Source organism: Bos taurus, chromosome 4 (genome assembly GCF_002263795.3).
Source record: "Bos taurus isolate L1 Dominette 01449 registration number 42190680 breed Hereford chromosome 4, ARS-UCD2.0, whole genome shotgun sequence".
NCBI lineage: Eukaryota > Metazoa > Chordata > Mammalia > Artiodactyla > Bovidae > Bos > Bos taurus.
In genome coordinates, this window is record NC_037331.1 from 107,097,176 (window position 1) to 107,113,919 (window position 16,744).

Genomic DNA, 16,744 nt, shown 5'->3' on the forward strand with positions numbered 1-16,744 from the left:
AGGAAAGTGCTAGCCTCTCTCTTATGTAGAGTAGATATAATACATAGTACAATCAGGCCTGTCTTCTTGGTCCATAAATGGTCTAGAATATCTGGTCAAGGTTGGCCAATCATTATGTTAAGCATTCTTCTAAGAAGTTATTCTTATGATTCTTTAATTCAATAGCATCTGTTATTTCTGACTCTCTCTGCAGATTAATAATCCTGTTTTTTATATGGGAGCAGATAACCAGACTTGGGTGAGAGAATTCATTCTCCTTGGCCTGTCCAGTGACTGGGCCACTCAGGTCGCTCTCTTCGTCCTGTTCTCAGTCACTTACCTGCTGACCCTGCTGGGGAACGTCCTCATTGTTCTTCTGATCAGACTGGACAGCCGACTCCACACTCCCATGTATTTCTTTCTCACCAACCTCTCCCTTGTTGATGTCTCCTATGCCACAAGCATCGTTCCTCAGATGCTGGTGCATTTTCTTGCGGAACATAAAGGGATCCCCTATGTGAGCTGTGCAGCCCAGTTATTCTTCTCCCTGGGCCTGGGTGGGATTGAGTTTGTTCTCCTGGCCGTGATGGCCTATGACCGCTATGCGGCTGTGTGCGACCCCCTGAGATACTCGGTCATCATGCATGGAGGGCTCTGTGCTAGGCTGGCCATCACATCCTGGGTCAGTGGCTCTGTCAACTCTCTCGTGCAGACCACCATCACCTTTCAGTTGCCTATGTGCACGAACAAGTATATTGATCACATATCCTGTGAACTCTTAGCTGTGGTCAGGCTGGCCTGTGTGGACACCTCCTCCAATGAGGTGGCCATCATGGTTTCTAGTATTGTGTTGCTGATGACGCCTTTCTGCCTGGTCCTCCTGTCCTACATCAGGATCATCTCCACCATCCTGAAGATCCAGTCCACAGAGGGGAGAAAGAAAGCCTTCCACACTTGTGCCTCTCACCTCACAGTGGTTGTCCTGTGCTATAGCATGACCATTTTCACTTACATCCAGCCCAATTCCAGCCCTTCTGTGCTTCAGGAGAAGCTGATCTCTGTCTTCTATGCCATTTTGATGCCTGTACTGAACCCCATGATTTACAGTCTAAGGAACAAGGAGGTGAAGGGGGCCTGGCAGAAGCTTCTAGGACAATTATCTGGATTAACGTCAAAAGTGGCGACTTGATAAATCATGAGCATCACTTAGACAAAAGAGCTTTGCCTGTGTGTTCCCCCACTTAACTCTGATATGAAGCTTCAAATTCATTGCCCTGGCAACCAGCAATTGGTGATTCTGGGTTAGAGTGTGGGACATGGGCATATCTCTATGTCATGGCAGCATGTTTAGAGAAATAAAGCACTACGGTAATAGAACTGATCAGTCTCCATTCATACGACCCTAGAATAATGAAAAAAATACCATGTTTTGCTTTATAATTTTGTTTGTAATCATAGGCCTATTGGTGGATCTTACTTTGGACTACTTGTTCTTTTTTTAAAATTTAGAAATATGTACTTTGACTTCCAAATGCATAACTCTTTTTTAAAAACCAGGTGACCCACTCAAATGACTAAAATTAAGAATATTGGTAGTGCTGAGTTCTGGTACAGATATGGAGCAACATGAACTCATTGTTGTTAAGGGTATAAAGTGGCAGTTTCTGTCAAGGGTATAAAGTGGCAATTTTTTATAAAATTAACCATATGCTTACCACATGACCCAGCAATTTTCCTCTTAGGAATCTTCCCAGGAGAAATGAAAATTGTCTACAAAATGACTTGTGTATAAATGTTCATAGTATTTTTGCTCATAATATCACTGGTCCTTATTAATCCAAAAATTTTTTACAGCTTTATTGTGTTTTCATTGGGAACAAAAGCATTTTTACCTTTTAGACTCACCAAAAATAATGTGTGGGATATATATCCCTATCCAGTAATTATATGAATTACTGTTCTGAGGAGAGTGTTGCTATCAAGGCTGATTAAAAATGTTTTTGAGCTTGACCTTTGAGATCTGGAGATAAAACTCAACCTTTGGGTCCCAGAGGTGACTCAGAATAGTCAAGTAAAGGTCTTGTTTTACCTGAATAGAATATGACTAAAGGTGAATATACACATGGCTAGGATTGGCCCAGGAACAGCTACATTTCAAACTCTTTCTGATAGTAATATAAACTGAGAGTAATTTAACCTCACAGTTTATGAAGAATTTGACAGGGTACCATTTAAATGTTAAAACTCTTCAACCTCTGAAAAATATCTTAGCTCTTTTCCTAGACTTTGGACACAAAATAGGCACATAAAATTTGAAATAATGTATAAAATTTTTAAGGTGTATTTAATCTAAAAGAAAGATTCCTCATCCAATACTGATGTAAAATAAGACAGACTTAATTTGGTGAACCAAGATGGTCGAGTCAGCTGTGAGGATGTCAGCTTCCTGTCTCCATAGAAACACGTTCTTCCATCCTTCCTCCTCCACACAACAGGGCCCTAGCTCATCTTTGTAAATCTACCGAGCTGAATTAGTTTAGAGTAGACCTCACCTCTGAGAGAAAGCCTAAATAAAAGAGGGGAAAGTAGTAATTGTACAAGAAATAAAGGGAAAGGGGGAGAAAGAATACGATAGCAGCTCATCTTCATACTCCCTTGAAGACTTCTCAAAGTTCTTTCTTCCATTGTCTCTTCTTTGAGTCAGTTGATGTGCAGTTCTACTTGTGAACACACAATCTCAGTGTTCAAACAGAGTTGATATTTAACTGTACCTTAAAAAGGGTTCAAGTGGAGACCAGAAAAGTAAGGGAAAGTTATCCAGATGACAACAGTCCAGACCAAGGTGCAGACAGCCTGGGAAAGGTGCAGAGCTGGGAGAGCATGGAAGTTCAGAAACAGCCCACAGCCTCACTTGCAGCGCAGAGAAGATAGAAGATGCAGGCAGTAGTGAGGGTGAAGCAGGCAGGTAGGAAGTGTCAGGGTACAGAGGGCACTGATGCAAGATTATCTTCTGACTTCATCTGAGACCAGTGGGGAGCTAGTAGAAGAAAATTAGTGGAAAATACAAGTATACGCATGTCAATTATATACACGGTGCTTTAAGAAGGGGAATTTCTATGCCTGGTTGAGATATCTGTGACTCTTCTGCAGTCTTCATCTCACGACCCCTTTGCCTGCACCAGCCTCCACTTTGCTCGTCACCCCTGCCCCCAGCTTCAAGGTCAGCAGCACAGTAAACCTTTCTCTGAGTCTGATCCTCTGCCTCCACTTTCTTTTCCCCCCCATACGCCTTAAGCACAGTTTGTGTGCTATGCTTAGTCGCTTAGTCGTGTCCAACTCTTTGCAACCACAAGGGCTATAGCCCGCCAGGCTCCTCTGTCCATGGGGATTCTCCAGGCAAGAATACTGGAGTGGGTTGCCATGCCCTCTTCCAGGGGATCTTCCCAACCCAGGGCTCAAACACAGTTTACCATATTTTGATTTTTTAGCACATTTTACCATATTCTTATTTGTATGTATTTATTTTAGAAACTTTATTTTTTAATTATTTATTTTCAATTGGAGGATAATTGCTTTACAATATTGTTTTGGTTTCTACCATACATCAGCATGAATCAACTATAGATATACATATGTCCCCTCCCCATGGACCCCCCTCCCACCCCATCCCACCCTTCTAGGTTCTGCCTCCATTTCACATCTCTTTCTATTGTCTCTGTTCCCATCATTGTGCTCACTTAAAGATCCATCTTCTATGTGGGACCCCTAAGATTATCCAGAATAGCCTCCATGTTAAGATCCTTAATTTAAAACATGTGCAAGTAACTTTTAACATAAAAGGCAGGATATTCACACATTCTGATAATCAGGGCAAAGACGTCTTCAGGAGGTCGGTCATTATTTAGCTTATCACAGAACCTATTCAGCTTGGACACTTAGTTTTTCCCCATGACCCCAGTAATCTTCAATAGCTCTCTTACTTTTTGATGTGATACAATATACAATCCTATCTTTTAGATTTCCTGCCTTATAATGGGGATTATTTCTTCAAGAAGCCCTGAAGAATTCCATTATCATTTCTTGAAATCTAGGTCTGCTAGAAAATATTCATTCAGGTTTGTTTATTTGAAAAGGTCTTTATTTCTCCTTTATTCTCAAAAGATACTTTTTCTACACAAAGAATTCTCTGATGACAGCCCCCCCAACTCACCACCACTACCTCAGACTTTAACTTTATCCCTCCTTGTCTTCTGTTTTGCATAGTTTCTGAGAAGCATTCTACTTTCAGTTTTACTTCTGTATGTGATGTAACTTTATTTCAGGCTCCCTTCTCGATCTTCATTTACCTTTTAGATAGAATATCATATGTCCACGTTTTTGTTTTTCCCTATTTTGCTGAATTTCTTGGTTTTGTGCTTTCAATTTCTTTCATTATTTTTTTTCAGTCACTATATCTTCAAATATTTCTTGTATTCCTTCTATCTCTGTTTTTCTGTTGGGATTTTCCAATTTCACATATGTTAGCTTGTTTGCTATTGTCCCACAGGCCTGGAAGAGTCTTTTCTCTTTTTATCATTATAATTTTTTCCTCTTTGTGCTTCAGTTTTGCTAATTTCTATCAGTTCATCTTTTTTCTTACTGATCATTTTTTGATTCTATTAAGTCTACTCATAAGCAGTCGTTAGTTCTTTGACTATGTCCTTCACACCTAGCATTTCAACTTAATTTCTCTGTGTAGTTTTCAGTTCGATGTTGAAATTTCTCAAGAATTTATGACAATGTTTATCCTTTCTTCTAGACCTTTTAATTTATTTATGAGTCTTATTTTAAACCCCTGTGTGATAGTTCCTGTAATCCAAAAATATCTTTTTGAATTATTTTCTTTCATTTCAGAATATTTTCTTTTGTTAACCTTTTATTCAGTGACATTTACAAATTTTTTTTGCCTTTTCCTCTGACCTTTAATTTAGATTTACAGCTTATGTTTTTCACATAGTATAATAGACTCTAACATAAATAGTATAATGCTTTGAAATGGACACATTTCTTCAGTTTGACACGTGTTTTATAGATAGTATGAGAATCAACACAGTCATCGGATGAGCTGGGTTTGAGTTTTGTGTTTCTATGGTCATTGGTGGTTGGAGAGTTCCTTCTGCTCACTGCTATGGCTGTGGCTGCCTTCTCTTAGACCTGCACCAGGTAGAAGGCTTTCTGCTTTCTCTGGTTTTTCACTTTCCTGCAAACATTCTTGCAAGGACTGTCCTAAATCTGTAGAGAAAACATTGAGAACTGGTGGAACTCCTCTTTTTGCCATGGCTCTCAGCCGTTCTATACTCACCACACCCCACGCTTGAACTTTAGCAATTTGTTGAATCAATTTTCACTCACTAGTTTGGGGGCCTATTTTCCTTCCGTACTGTGACCCATGTAAGTCAGAGCTCACATCCTATCTTTTCTTGGATGGATTTCTCCTTCTTGAGATTTATGCTATTTGGCTGCCCTGCAATCTCAGTTAACCAATGATTTCATGGGTAGTTATGATTTTGTAGTTCACTGGAACGTTTCTTGTTTTAGATCAGATCATATCAGTCGCTCAGTCGTGTCCGACTCTTTGCGACCCCATGAATCGAAGCACACCAGGCTTCCCTGTCCATCACCAACTCCTGGAGTTCACTCAGACTCACGTCCATAGAGTCAGTGATGCCATCCAGCCATCTCGTCTTCTGTCGCCCCCTTCTCCTTCTGCCCCCAATCCCTCCGAGCATCAGAGTCTTTTCCAATGAGTCAACTCTTCACAGAGGTGGCCAAAGTACTGGAATTTCAGCTTTAGCATCACTCCTTCCAAAGAAATCCCAAGGCTGATCTTCAGAATGGACTGGTTGGATCTCCTTGCAGTCCAAGGGACTCTCAAGAGTCTTCCCCAACACCACAGTTCAAAAGCATCAATTCTTCAGCACTCAGCCTTCTTCACAGTCCAACTCTCACGTCTATACATGACTACTGGAAAAACCATAGCCTTGACTAGATGAACCTTTGTTGGCAAAGTAATGTCTCTGCTTTTGAATATGCTATCTAGGTTGGTCATAACTTTCCTTCCAAGGAGTAAGCATCTTTTAATTTCATGGCTGCAGTCACCATCTGTAGTGATTTTGGAGCCCAGAAAAATAAAGTCTGACACTGTTTCCACTGTTTCCCCATCTATTTCCCATGAAGTGGTGGGACCAGATGCCATGATCTTCGTTTTCTGAATGTTGAGCTTTAAGCCAACTTTTTCACTCTCCACTTTCACTTTCATCAAGAGGCTTTTGAGTTCCTCTTCACTTTCTGCCATAAGGGTGGTGTCATCTGCATATCTGAGGTTATTGATATTTCTCCCGGCAATCTTGATTCCAGTTTGTGTTTCTTCCAGTCCAGAGTTTCTCATGATGTACTCTGCATAAAAGTTAAATAAGCAGGGTGACAATATACAGCCTTGACGAACTCCTTTTCCTATTTGGAACCAGTCTGTTGTTCCATGTCCACTTCTAACTGTTGCTTCCTGACCTGCATACAAATTTCTCAAGAGGCAGATCAGGTGGTCTGGTATTCCCATCTCTTTCAGAATTTTCCACAGTTTATTGTGATCCACACAGTCAAAGGCTTTGGCATAGTCAATAAAGCAGAAATAGATGTTTTTCTGGAACTCTCTTGCTTTTTCCATGATCCAGCGGATGTTGGCAATTTGATCTCTGGTTCCTCTGCCTTTTCTAAAGCCAGCTTGAACATCAGGAAGTTCATGGTTCACATATTGCTGAAGCCTGGCTTGGAGAATTTTGAGCATTACTTTACTAGCGTGTGAGATGAGTGCAATTGTGCGGTAGTTTGAGCATTCTTTGGCATTGCCTTTTTTTGGGATTGGAATGAAAACGGACCTTTTCCAGTCCTGTGGCCACTGCTGAGTTTTCCAAATTTGCTGGCATGTTGAGTGCAGCACTTTCACAGCATCATCTTTCAGGATTTGAAATAGCTCAACTGGAATTCCATCACCTCCACTAGTTTTGTTCGTAGTGATGCTTTCTAAGGCCCACTTGACTTCACATTCCAGGATGTCTGGCTCTAGGTCAGTGATCACACCATCGTGATTATCTGTGTCATGAAGCTCTTTTTTGTACAGTTCTTCTGTGTATTCTTGCCACCTCTGCTTACTATCTTCTGCTTCTGTTAGGTCCATACCATTTCTGTCCTTTATCGAGCTCATCTTTGCATGAAATGTTCCTTTGGTATCTCTGATTTTCTTGAAGAGATCTCTAGTCTTTCCCATTCTGTTGTTTTCTTCTATTTCTTTGCATTGATCGCTGAAGAAGGCTTTCTTATCTCTTCTTGCTATTCTTTGGAACTCTGCATTCAGATGTTTATATCTTTCCTTTTCTCCTTTGCTTTTCACTTCTCTTCTTTCCACAGCTATTTGTAAGGCCTCCCCAGACAGCCATTTTGCTTTTTTGCATTTCTTTTCTATGGAAATGGTCTTGATCCCTGTCTCATTCCATAGTTCATCAGGCACTTTATGTATCAGATCTAGGCCCTTAAATCTATTTCTCACTTCCACTGTATAATCATAAGGGATTTGATTTAGGTCATACCTGAATGGTCTAGTGGTTTTCCCTACTTTCTTCAGTTTAAGTTTGAATTTGGCAATAAGGAGTTCATGGTCTGAGCCGCAGTCAGCTCCCGGTCTTGTTTTTGCTGACTGTATAGAGCTTCTCTATCTTTGGCTGCAAAGAATATAATCAATCTGATTTTGGTGTTGACCATCTGGTGATGTCCATGTATAGAGTCTTCTCTAGTGTTGTTGGAAGAGGGTGTTTGCTTTGACCAGTGCATTTTCTTGGCAAAACTCTATTAGTCTTTGCCCTGCTTCATTCCATATTCCAAGGCCAAATTTGCCTGTTACTCCAGGTGTTTCTTGACTTCCTACTTTTGCATTCCAGTCCCCTATAATGAAAAGGACATCTTTTTTGGGTGTTAGTTCTAAAAGGTCTTGTAGGTCTTCATAGAACCATTCAACTTCAGCTTCTTCAGCATTACTGATTGGGGCATGGACTTGGATTACTGTGATATTGAATGGTTTGCCTTGGAAACGAACAGAGATCATTCTGTCGTTTTTGAGATTGCATCCAAGTACTGCATTTCGGACTCTTTTGTTGACCATGATGGCCACTCCATTTCTTCTGAGGGATTCCTGCCCACAGTAGTAGATATAATGGTCATCTGAGTTAAATTCACCCATTCCAGTCCATTTCAGTTCGCTGATTCCTAGAATGTCGACATTCACTCTTGCCATCTCTTGTTTGACCACTTCCAATTTGCCCTGATTCATGGACCTGACATTCCAGGTTCCTATGCAATATTGCTCTTTACAGCATCGGACCTTGCTTCTATCACCAGTCACATCCACAGCTGGGTATTGTTTTTGCTTTGGCTCCATCCCTTCATTCTTTCTGGAGTTATTTCTCCACTGATCTCCAGTAGCATATTGGGCACCTACTGACCTGGGGAGTTCCTCTTTAAGTATCCTATCATTTTGCCTTTTCATACTGGTCATGGGGTTCTCAAGGCAAGAATACTGAAGTGGTTTGCCATTCTCTTCTCCAGTGGACCACATTCTGTCAAGATGGAACCAGTTCAGCAATATGTGAACCATGAACTTCCTGATGTTCAAGCTGGTTTTAGAAAAGGCAGAGGAACCAGAGATCAAATTGCCAACATCCGCTGGATCATGGAAAAAGCAAGAGAGTTCCAGAAAAACATCTATTTCTGCTTTATTGACTATGCCAAAGCCTTTGACTGTGTGGATCACAATAAACTGTGGAAAATTCTGAAAGAGATGGGAATACCAGACCACCTGATCTGCCTCTTGAGAAATTTGTATGCAGGTCAGGAAGCAACAGTTAGAAGTGGACATGGAACAACAGACTGGTTCCAAATAGGAAAAGGAGTTCGTCAAGGCTGTATATTGTCACCCTGCTTATTTAACTTTTATGCAGAGTACATCATGAGAAACTCTGGACTGGAAGAAACACAAACTGGAATCAAGATTGCCGGGAGAAATATCAATAACCTCAGATATGCAGATGACACCACCCTTATGGCAGAAAGTGAAGAGGAACTCAAAAGCCTCTTGATGAAAGTGAAAGTGGAGAGTGAAAAAGTTGGCTTAAAGCTCAACATTCAGAAAACGAAGATCATGGCATCTGGTCCCACCACTTCATGGGAAATAGATGGGGAAACAGTGGAAACAGTGTCAGACTTTATTTTTCTGGGCTCCAAAATCACTACAGATGGTGACTGCAGCCATGAAATTAAAAGATGCTTACTCCTTGGAAGGAAAGTTATGACCAACCTAGATAGCATATTCAAAAGCAGAGACATTACTTTGCCAACAAAGGTTCGTCTAGTCAAGGCTATGGTTTTTCCTGTGGTCATGTATGGATGTGAGAGTTGGACTGTGAAGAAGGCTGAGTGCTGAAGAATTGATGCTTTTGAACTGTGGTGTTGGGGAAGACTCTTGAGAGTCCCTTGGACTGCAAGGAGATCCAACCAGTCCATTCTGAAGATCAGCCTTGGGATTTCTTTGGAAGGAGTGATGCTAAAGCTGAAATTCCAGTACTTTGGCCACCTCATGTGAAGAGTTGACTCATTGGAAAAGAGTCTGATACTGGGAGGGATTGGGGGCAAGAGGAGAAGGGGACGACAGAGGATGAGATGGCTGGATGGCATCACTGACTCTATGGATGTGAGTCTGAGTGAACTCCAGGAGTTGGTGATGGACAGGGAAGCCTGGTGTGCTTCGATTCATGGGGTCGCAAAGAGTCGGACAAGACTGAGTGACTGATCTGATCTGAATGCTCTTTCTAGCTTTCTGGAACCTAAGTGGAAGCTAGAACAGTCTCAACTAATTAACTTGGTTTTTTTAGAGCTGTTTTAAATTCACAGCAAAGTTAAGCAGAAAGTACGGAAAATTCCCATGTATGTCCTACTGCTCCCTCCACCCCTCAACACACACACAACCTTTCTAGCATAACCAATTTGCATCCAAATGGTATATTTTTATTTACTTTATTACTTAAAAAATTTTGGTGATTAAATTATCTTTAAAACTGAGGCATAATGGACATACAACATTATATTAGTTTCAATTGTACCATGTAGTGATTCAGTGTTTGTATATATTGCAAAATGATCACCACAAAAGTGCAGTTACCATCCATCATCATAATCATAACCAGGTAGTTACTAAAATTTTTTATTGATTGAGTTATGGGTATCAAACTATCCTTGCGTTCCTGAGATGATCATGGTGCATGACTCTTTTTAATATACTCATGTATTTCTTTCTCAGCAACCTCTCTGTTGCTGATATCTCTATACCACAAGCATTGTTCCTCAGATGCTGGTACATTTTCTTGCAGAACATCAAGTAATTCTACATAGGAGCTTTGCAGCCCAGTTATTTTTTCCCCTAGGTTTGGGTAAGGAGAAGGCAATGGCACCCCACTCCAGTACTCTTGCCTGGAAACTCCCATGGATGGAGGAGCCTGGTAGGCTCCAGTCCATGGGGTCGCTAGGAGTCAGACATGACTGAGAGACTTCACTTTCACTTTTCATTTTCATGCATTGGAGGGGGAAATGGCAACCCACTCCAGTGTTCTTGCCTGGAGAATCCCAGGGACGAGGGGCTGCCGTCTATGGAGTCGCACAGAGTCGGACACGACTGAAGTGACTTAGCAGCAAGAGGTTTGGGTAAGTTTGGGATTTTCCCTCTGGCAGTGATGGCCTATGATCACTATGTGGCAGTGTGTGATTCCAAGTTACTGATGAAGAAGACAGTCCTCAAGGAATATACTGTATGATTTTACTTATATATAATTTTTGAAATGCTAAAATTAGAGAGAACAGATGGTAATAACTAGAGGTTAAAAGGAGAGGGTAAAGGCTGGACAGAAACAGATGTGGCTATAAGAGGACAACATGAAGGATTCTTGTGGTAAAGGAAATGTTCTGTATCTTGACTGTATCAATGCCAGTATGTTGTGATATTGTATTACTACATTATCATATTATATTATTCATACCACATGACTGCTGCTGCTGCTAAGTTGCTTCAGTCGTGTCCGACTCTGTGCGACCCCATAGACGGCAGCCCACCAGGCTCCCCCGCCCCTGGGATTCTCCAGGCAAGAACACTGGAGTGGGTTGCCATTTCCTTCTCCAATGCATGAAAGTGAAAAGTGAAAGTGAAGCCGCTCAGTCGTGTCCGACTCAGCGACCCCATGGACTGCAGCCTACCAGGCTCCTCTGTCCATGGGATTTTCCAGGCAAGAGTACTGGAGTGGGGTGCCATTGCCTTCTCCAACCACATGACTATAATTACATAATTACATTGTTTATCATACTATCTTATGATATTGTACTGTAGCTTTGCAAGATGCTTCCATTGCGAGAAACTGGTAAATCAGTATAAGAGGTACTTCTGTATTATTTCTTATGAAATGTTAATCTACAATCTCTATAAATATAAACTTTAATTAAAATAAAATTTGAAGAAGTGTAGAAGTTTAATCCTTCTTTGTCAAGAATTTTGGACAACCTTATTGCTTTTCCTTTTTTTTTATTAATTGCTAAAACTCCCTTTGTCAATTTATTGTAGATTTAGATTTTATTTAATATAAATATAATTTAATGGTTTATACGTGATTATCTTAATTTTTATACAATTTAAAGGTTACTTTCTATTTACAGTTGTTACAAAATATTGGCTCTATTCCTCATGTTGTGCAGTATATCCTTAAGCCTATCTTACACCCAATAATTTGTACCTCCTTTTCTTCCACCCTTATATTGCCCCTCCCCATTGGTAATCACTGGGCTATTCTCTATATCCATGAATCTACTTATTTTTTGATACATTCACTAGTTTGTTGTATTTTTTAGATTTTTTTTAAATTTTATTTTATTTTTAAACTTTACATAATTGTATTAGTTTTGCCAAATATCAAAATGAATCCATCACAGGTATACATGTGCTCCCCATCCTGAACCCTCCTCCCTCCTCCCTCCCCATACCATCCCTCTCGGTCGTCCCAGTGCACCAGCCCCAAGCATCCAGTATCGTGCATCGAACCTGGACTGGCATCTCGTTTCATACATGATATTTTACATGTTTCAATGCCATTCTCCCAAATCTTCCCACCCTCTCCCTCTCTCACAGAGTCCATAAGACTGTTCCATACATCAGTGTCTCTTTTGCTGTCTCGTACACAGGGTTATTGTTATCATCTTTCTAAATTCCATATATATGCATTAGTATACTGTATTGGTGTTTTTCCTTCTGGCTTACTTCACTCTGTGTAATAGGCTCCAGTTTCATCCACCTCATTAGAACTGATTCAAATGAATTCTTTTTAATGGCTGAGTAATACTCCATTGTGTATATGTACCATAGCTTTCTTATCCATTCATCTGCTGATGGACATCTAGGTTGCTTCCATGTCCTGGCTATTATAAACAGTGCTGCGATGAACACTGGGGTACACATGTCTCTTTCCCTTCTGGTTTCCTCAGTGTGTATGCCCAGCAGTGGGATTGCTGGATCATAAGGCAGTTCTATTTCCAGTTTTTTAAGGAATCTCCACACTGTTCTCCATAGTGGCTGTACTAGTTTGCATTCCCACCAACAGTGTAAGAGGGTTCCCTTTTTTCCACACCCTCTCCAACATTTATTATTTGTAGACTTTTGGATCGCAGCCATTCTGACTGGTGTGAAATGGTACCTCATAGTGGTCTTGATTTGCATTTCTCTGATAATGAGTGATGTTGAGCATCTTTTCATGTGTTTGTTAGCCATCTGTATGTCTTCTTTGGAGAAATGTCTATAAGTTACATGATGCAATATTGTCTTTTACTGTCTGACGACTTAGCATAATTCTCTTCAAGACCATCCATGTTGCTGCAATGGCAAAATTTTGTTTTCTTATGTATTAGTAGTATTCCATTGTGTATATATACATACACACCACATCTTCTTCATCCATTCGTCTGTGGATGGACACTTAGATTGCTTCCGTATCTTGGATTTTTAAATCTGCCTATGTGATGCTATCACTTTTGGAGCTTAAGTAGCATCATGAGACATGTACTAGAATGTCTATCATCCTGGCCATGCTCACAGAACCAATTAGATGGCACATACGTCAGGGGACTGAAGCACATCTCTCCCATTTCTAGAAGAAGAAATAAGGGCATCTGGAGCCCAAAGGGGGAGAATTGGTATTTACACTAGATCTAGATGCAGCCCCAGTCAGTTCTTCCTAGATTGGGACACTGAAGGCTAAAGTTTGTTTTGGGTTATAGGAGAACATCCTAAAACCTCAGTAAGCTGGTTTCTTTGACTTTTTAGAATGACCTAGGGCTATAATGTGGAGAAGGCAATGGCACCCCACTCCACTACTCTTGCCTGGAAAATCCCATGGACAGAGGAGCCTGGTGGGCTACAGTCCATGGGGTCTCGAAGAGTCGGACACGACTGAGGGACTTACTTTCACTTTTTACTTTCATGCATTGGAGAAGGAAATGGCAACCCACTCCAGTGTTCTTGCTTGGAGAATCCCAGGGATGAGGGAGCCTGGTGGGCTGCCGTCTCTGGGGTTGCACAGAGTCGGACACGACTGAAGCGACTTAGCAGCAGCAGCAGCAGGGCTATAATGAAGATGTTGGTGGGAGAAGGATGGAGAACAGCCTTCCACAGGGAGAAGGGCAGCATGGAGGCCCTGCCCTTGTGAATTGGGAGTGGGGGCAGCAATTACCACTCTAATGCACGGGGCCCCTGAGGGGAATCCGTCGGCCCTGTGTTGCCAGTGAAGCGGCTGCCAAAGCTCATTAGGTCTGTGTTGGAGCTGTTTTTGGAGCTCTTGTCAACTTCCTCCCAGTAGTGTCCCTCACAGTCACAATTAGTCCCATGTGACTTACTGGAGCCCAAAGAATTTGGGAGTATCTATTCTATATGGTCCTTCCCTCTGTTAGAAGAGAAAACTCTTCACATCAGCTTAGACACAGATGGTAGCATAAATGTATATTTTGTCAGACACTGATTAATGTTTGAGAGTCACCAGCGGCATGTGGGAGTGTGGGTTTAGAAGATATAGAAACAGAAGTGATGCGACTTGTTAGAGACTTTGGGTCAAGGATATGTAACATGACTGGTGAAATTGTTCACCCTAAGTATTGCTGCAAATGTATTAAAATAACTGCTGTGCTTAAGTTTTAGGCTTATGTACAATTTTTTTTCTGCAAACTTTTCAACTCTAAGGTTTAGTACTGACATAAAGATGAAGTCAGGGAAGCCCCAAAGTATAAAATTTTTAGTTAGGTATTGATATTAACTAGCAGATAGTAGGAATATTATATTTCCAGAAAAGATAACTGTCAATTGCTTAAAGCCTCATATTTCAATTTTTCTGAAGGCTTTTGTACCCAAGATATAGTTTTCCTTTTTAATAACAGATAAATTAAGATATAAGACAATTAATGGCTTATGCAGAGACCTTAGGAACTCAAGACAGTGAACTGGACTTAGGATCTAGGTCTCCCAGCTCATCCCAGGCTTGGTTCCTCAAGAATTGTCTGTAGAGACTGCACTGTGGAGATTTGGAGACAGCTGGAATTACCCTGCCAAAGAAAATCTTGGTGTTAGCAACAGGGAGAAAGACAAGAGATACAAATAAGGTGAGGATTTATCCACTGAGGCTGTAATGAAATATATCACCAAAGGTGAATGTCAGGATTGCACATGTTTGAGAAATGGGGTCTCATAATTGGTCTAAGATTGTGTGAAGTCAGGTCACCAAATCAGGTTGGAAGGAGATCACAGGACCTGAATGAGAATAAATTAATTGTTCTTTCAGTGTGTTAAACCCATCTTTGAGATATCAGCCACCCTGAAGACCATGGGTTCTCTGTTTCTACAGAGTAAGATGATGCAAATATTCCTTCTCAGGTATGATATGCTTGCTGTCTACATCAAGCAACTCTTCAGTCATGAGTCAGAGAAAATTTCTCTAAATGAAAGTATGGACAGTGTCTATGAAAGCATCCATGGAATCTTCAGCTTTATAGAGATATGGGCGCTGAGTCATTTTGATCAACATGAAAGAAACACATCTGCAGGTTATGAGAGCTACCTTAATGTGTTTTTGTATTCAGGATTCTTACTTGTCCCAGCCAAGGTTGTCAAGAATGCCAACACTGAAGATCAAATAGCTTTAAGCTTGCTGCTAAGTCACTTCAGTCGTGTCCAACTCTGTGCGACCCCAGAGATGGCAGCCCACCAGGCTTCCCCATCCGTGGGATTCTCCAGGCAAGAACACTGGAGTGGGCTGCCATTTCCTTCTCCAATGCATGAAAGTGAAAAGTGAAAAGTGAAAGTGAAGTCGCTCAGTCGTGTCCGACCCTTAGCATGGACTGCAGCCTACCAGGCTCCTCTGTCCGTGGGATTTTCCAGGCAAGAGTACTGGAGTGGGGTGCCATTGCCTTCTCCAAGCTTTAAGCTTAAATAAACACAATTCTTAAGTGAATCACAAGTGAATAAAGTTGAACTTTTTAATTTGTTGTTAGGCCATGGGAAATGAGTTGTACTGGGAATCTCAAAACTAATTTTTTATTTCCATTCCTCTGTCATAGAAAGAAGGCATTTTGGTAGTATTTACTGTCAGTATTAATAAACAGACTAATGGGACAAGGCACATGGAGATACTTTTACTTAGGGTCACCAAAGGGTATATTTTAGCAATGAATAATTGGTCTTTGCTCTCCAAACTCATAGCTGATTTTCCTTTAGTTTCTATATCATTCCTCATCCCTTCTCCATTTGTAAGCATCTCAGTTTTCCTTCTTGCATCATCTATTTTAAAGAGTCAAGAGATCAAGTAATTCACATCTTAAAACCTCCATTTTATGCTAATTATATCTAAAAAATTCAGGATAATATCAACAGAAAAGGAATAAATTACTAATATTTGAGTTTCAAGAATTCATGATCGGGCAAGACAGAGATACTTTGTAACAGAATGTTTCAATGGCACCTTCATATTGTATCACTTACTGTGTCACAATAATTTCCCTACATCCACCACAGACCATAAAGCACAGGCATGCAGAAGTCCTTCCATTGTGTTGCTCATGTCTAAGATGAACCACAGGGGTACGTCATTCGTCAACACTATGTCTTGAGCAGGTAGCTTGGATTGTTTATTTTTGACTAGACAAAGAAAACTCAAAACATTTTGAGAGGTGTAGTCGTGTAGTATGAGGAAGATATGGCCTAAGCATGTAAAATAGCTCCTTATCATTAAAGAAGCATTGCGTGCATGTATGCTAATAGCCCTAAAGCACCATTAGGTACCTGCAGAAAGATAAAGCAACTAGAGTTGGGACAAGTACTGAAAAAAGAACATAGACTGTCTTGTGGGGGAGGAAGCATTAACAAGACCAACTCTTAACTGTGTTTATCTTCAAACCTGGCTTTTGAACAAGAGCTGTGTTCCTTGTTCCTTGTGAGGAGGGTTTTTCTCTGCTGTTTCTATTAAGAAAAGAAACAATTATTTTGTGGGAATAAATACCCACAAAAGTCCATTTTACCTGTTGACATCAATGAACAACACATGTTTACGGATAGCATCAAATCCCTAGAATCTGTTTAGAGTTGAAAATATCAAGCTTTAGCTTTCTG

General features: G+C 40.7%; 1 protein-coding gene across 1 annotated transcript; it reads left to right on the forward strand.

Annotated features, from left to right (window-relative positions):
• The first annotated feature begins 214 nt into the window (after positions 1–214).
• Positions 215–1,168, forward strand: OR2F2 (olfactory receptor family 2 subfamily F member 2). Its single transcript, NM_001390672.1, has one exon. The coding sequence runs from the start codon at positions 215–217 to the stop codon at positions 1,166–1,168; it is 954 nt and encodes a 317-aa protein (NP_001377601.1).
• The last annotated feature ends 15,576 nt before the right edge of the window (positions 1,169–16,744 follow it).

Coding starts and splice junctions, on each gene's coding strand:
- OR2F2 (NM_001390672.1), top strand. CDS start 215: ATGGGAGCAGATAACCAGACTTGGGTGAGAGAATTCATTCTCCTTGGC.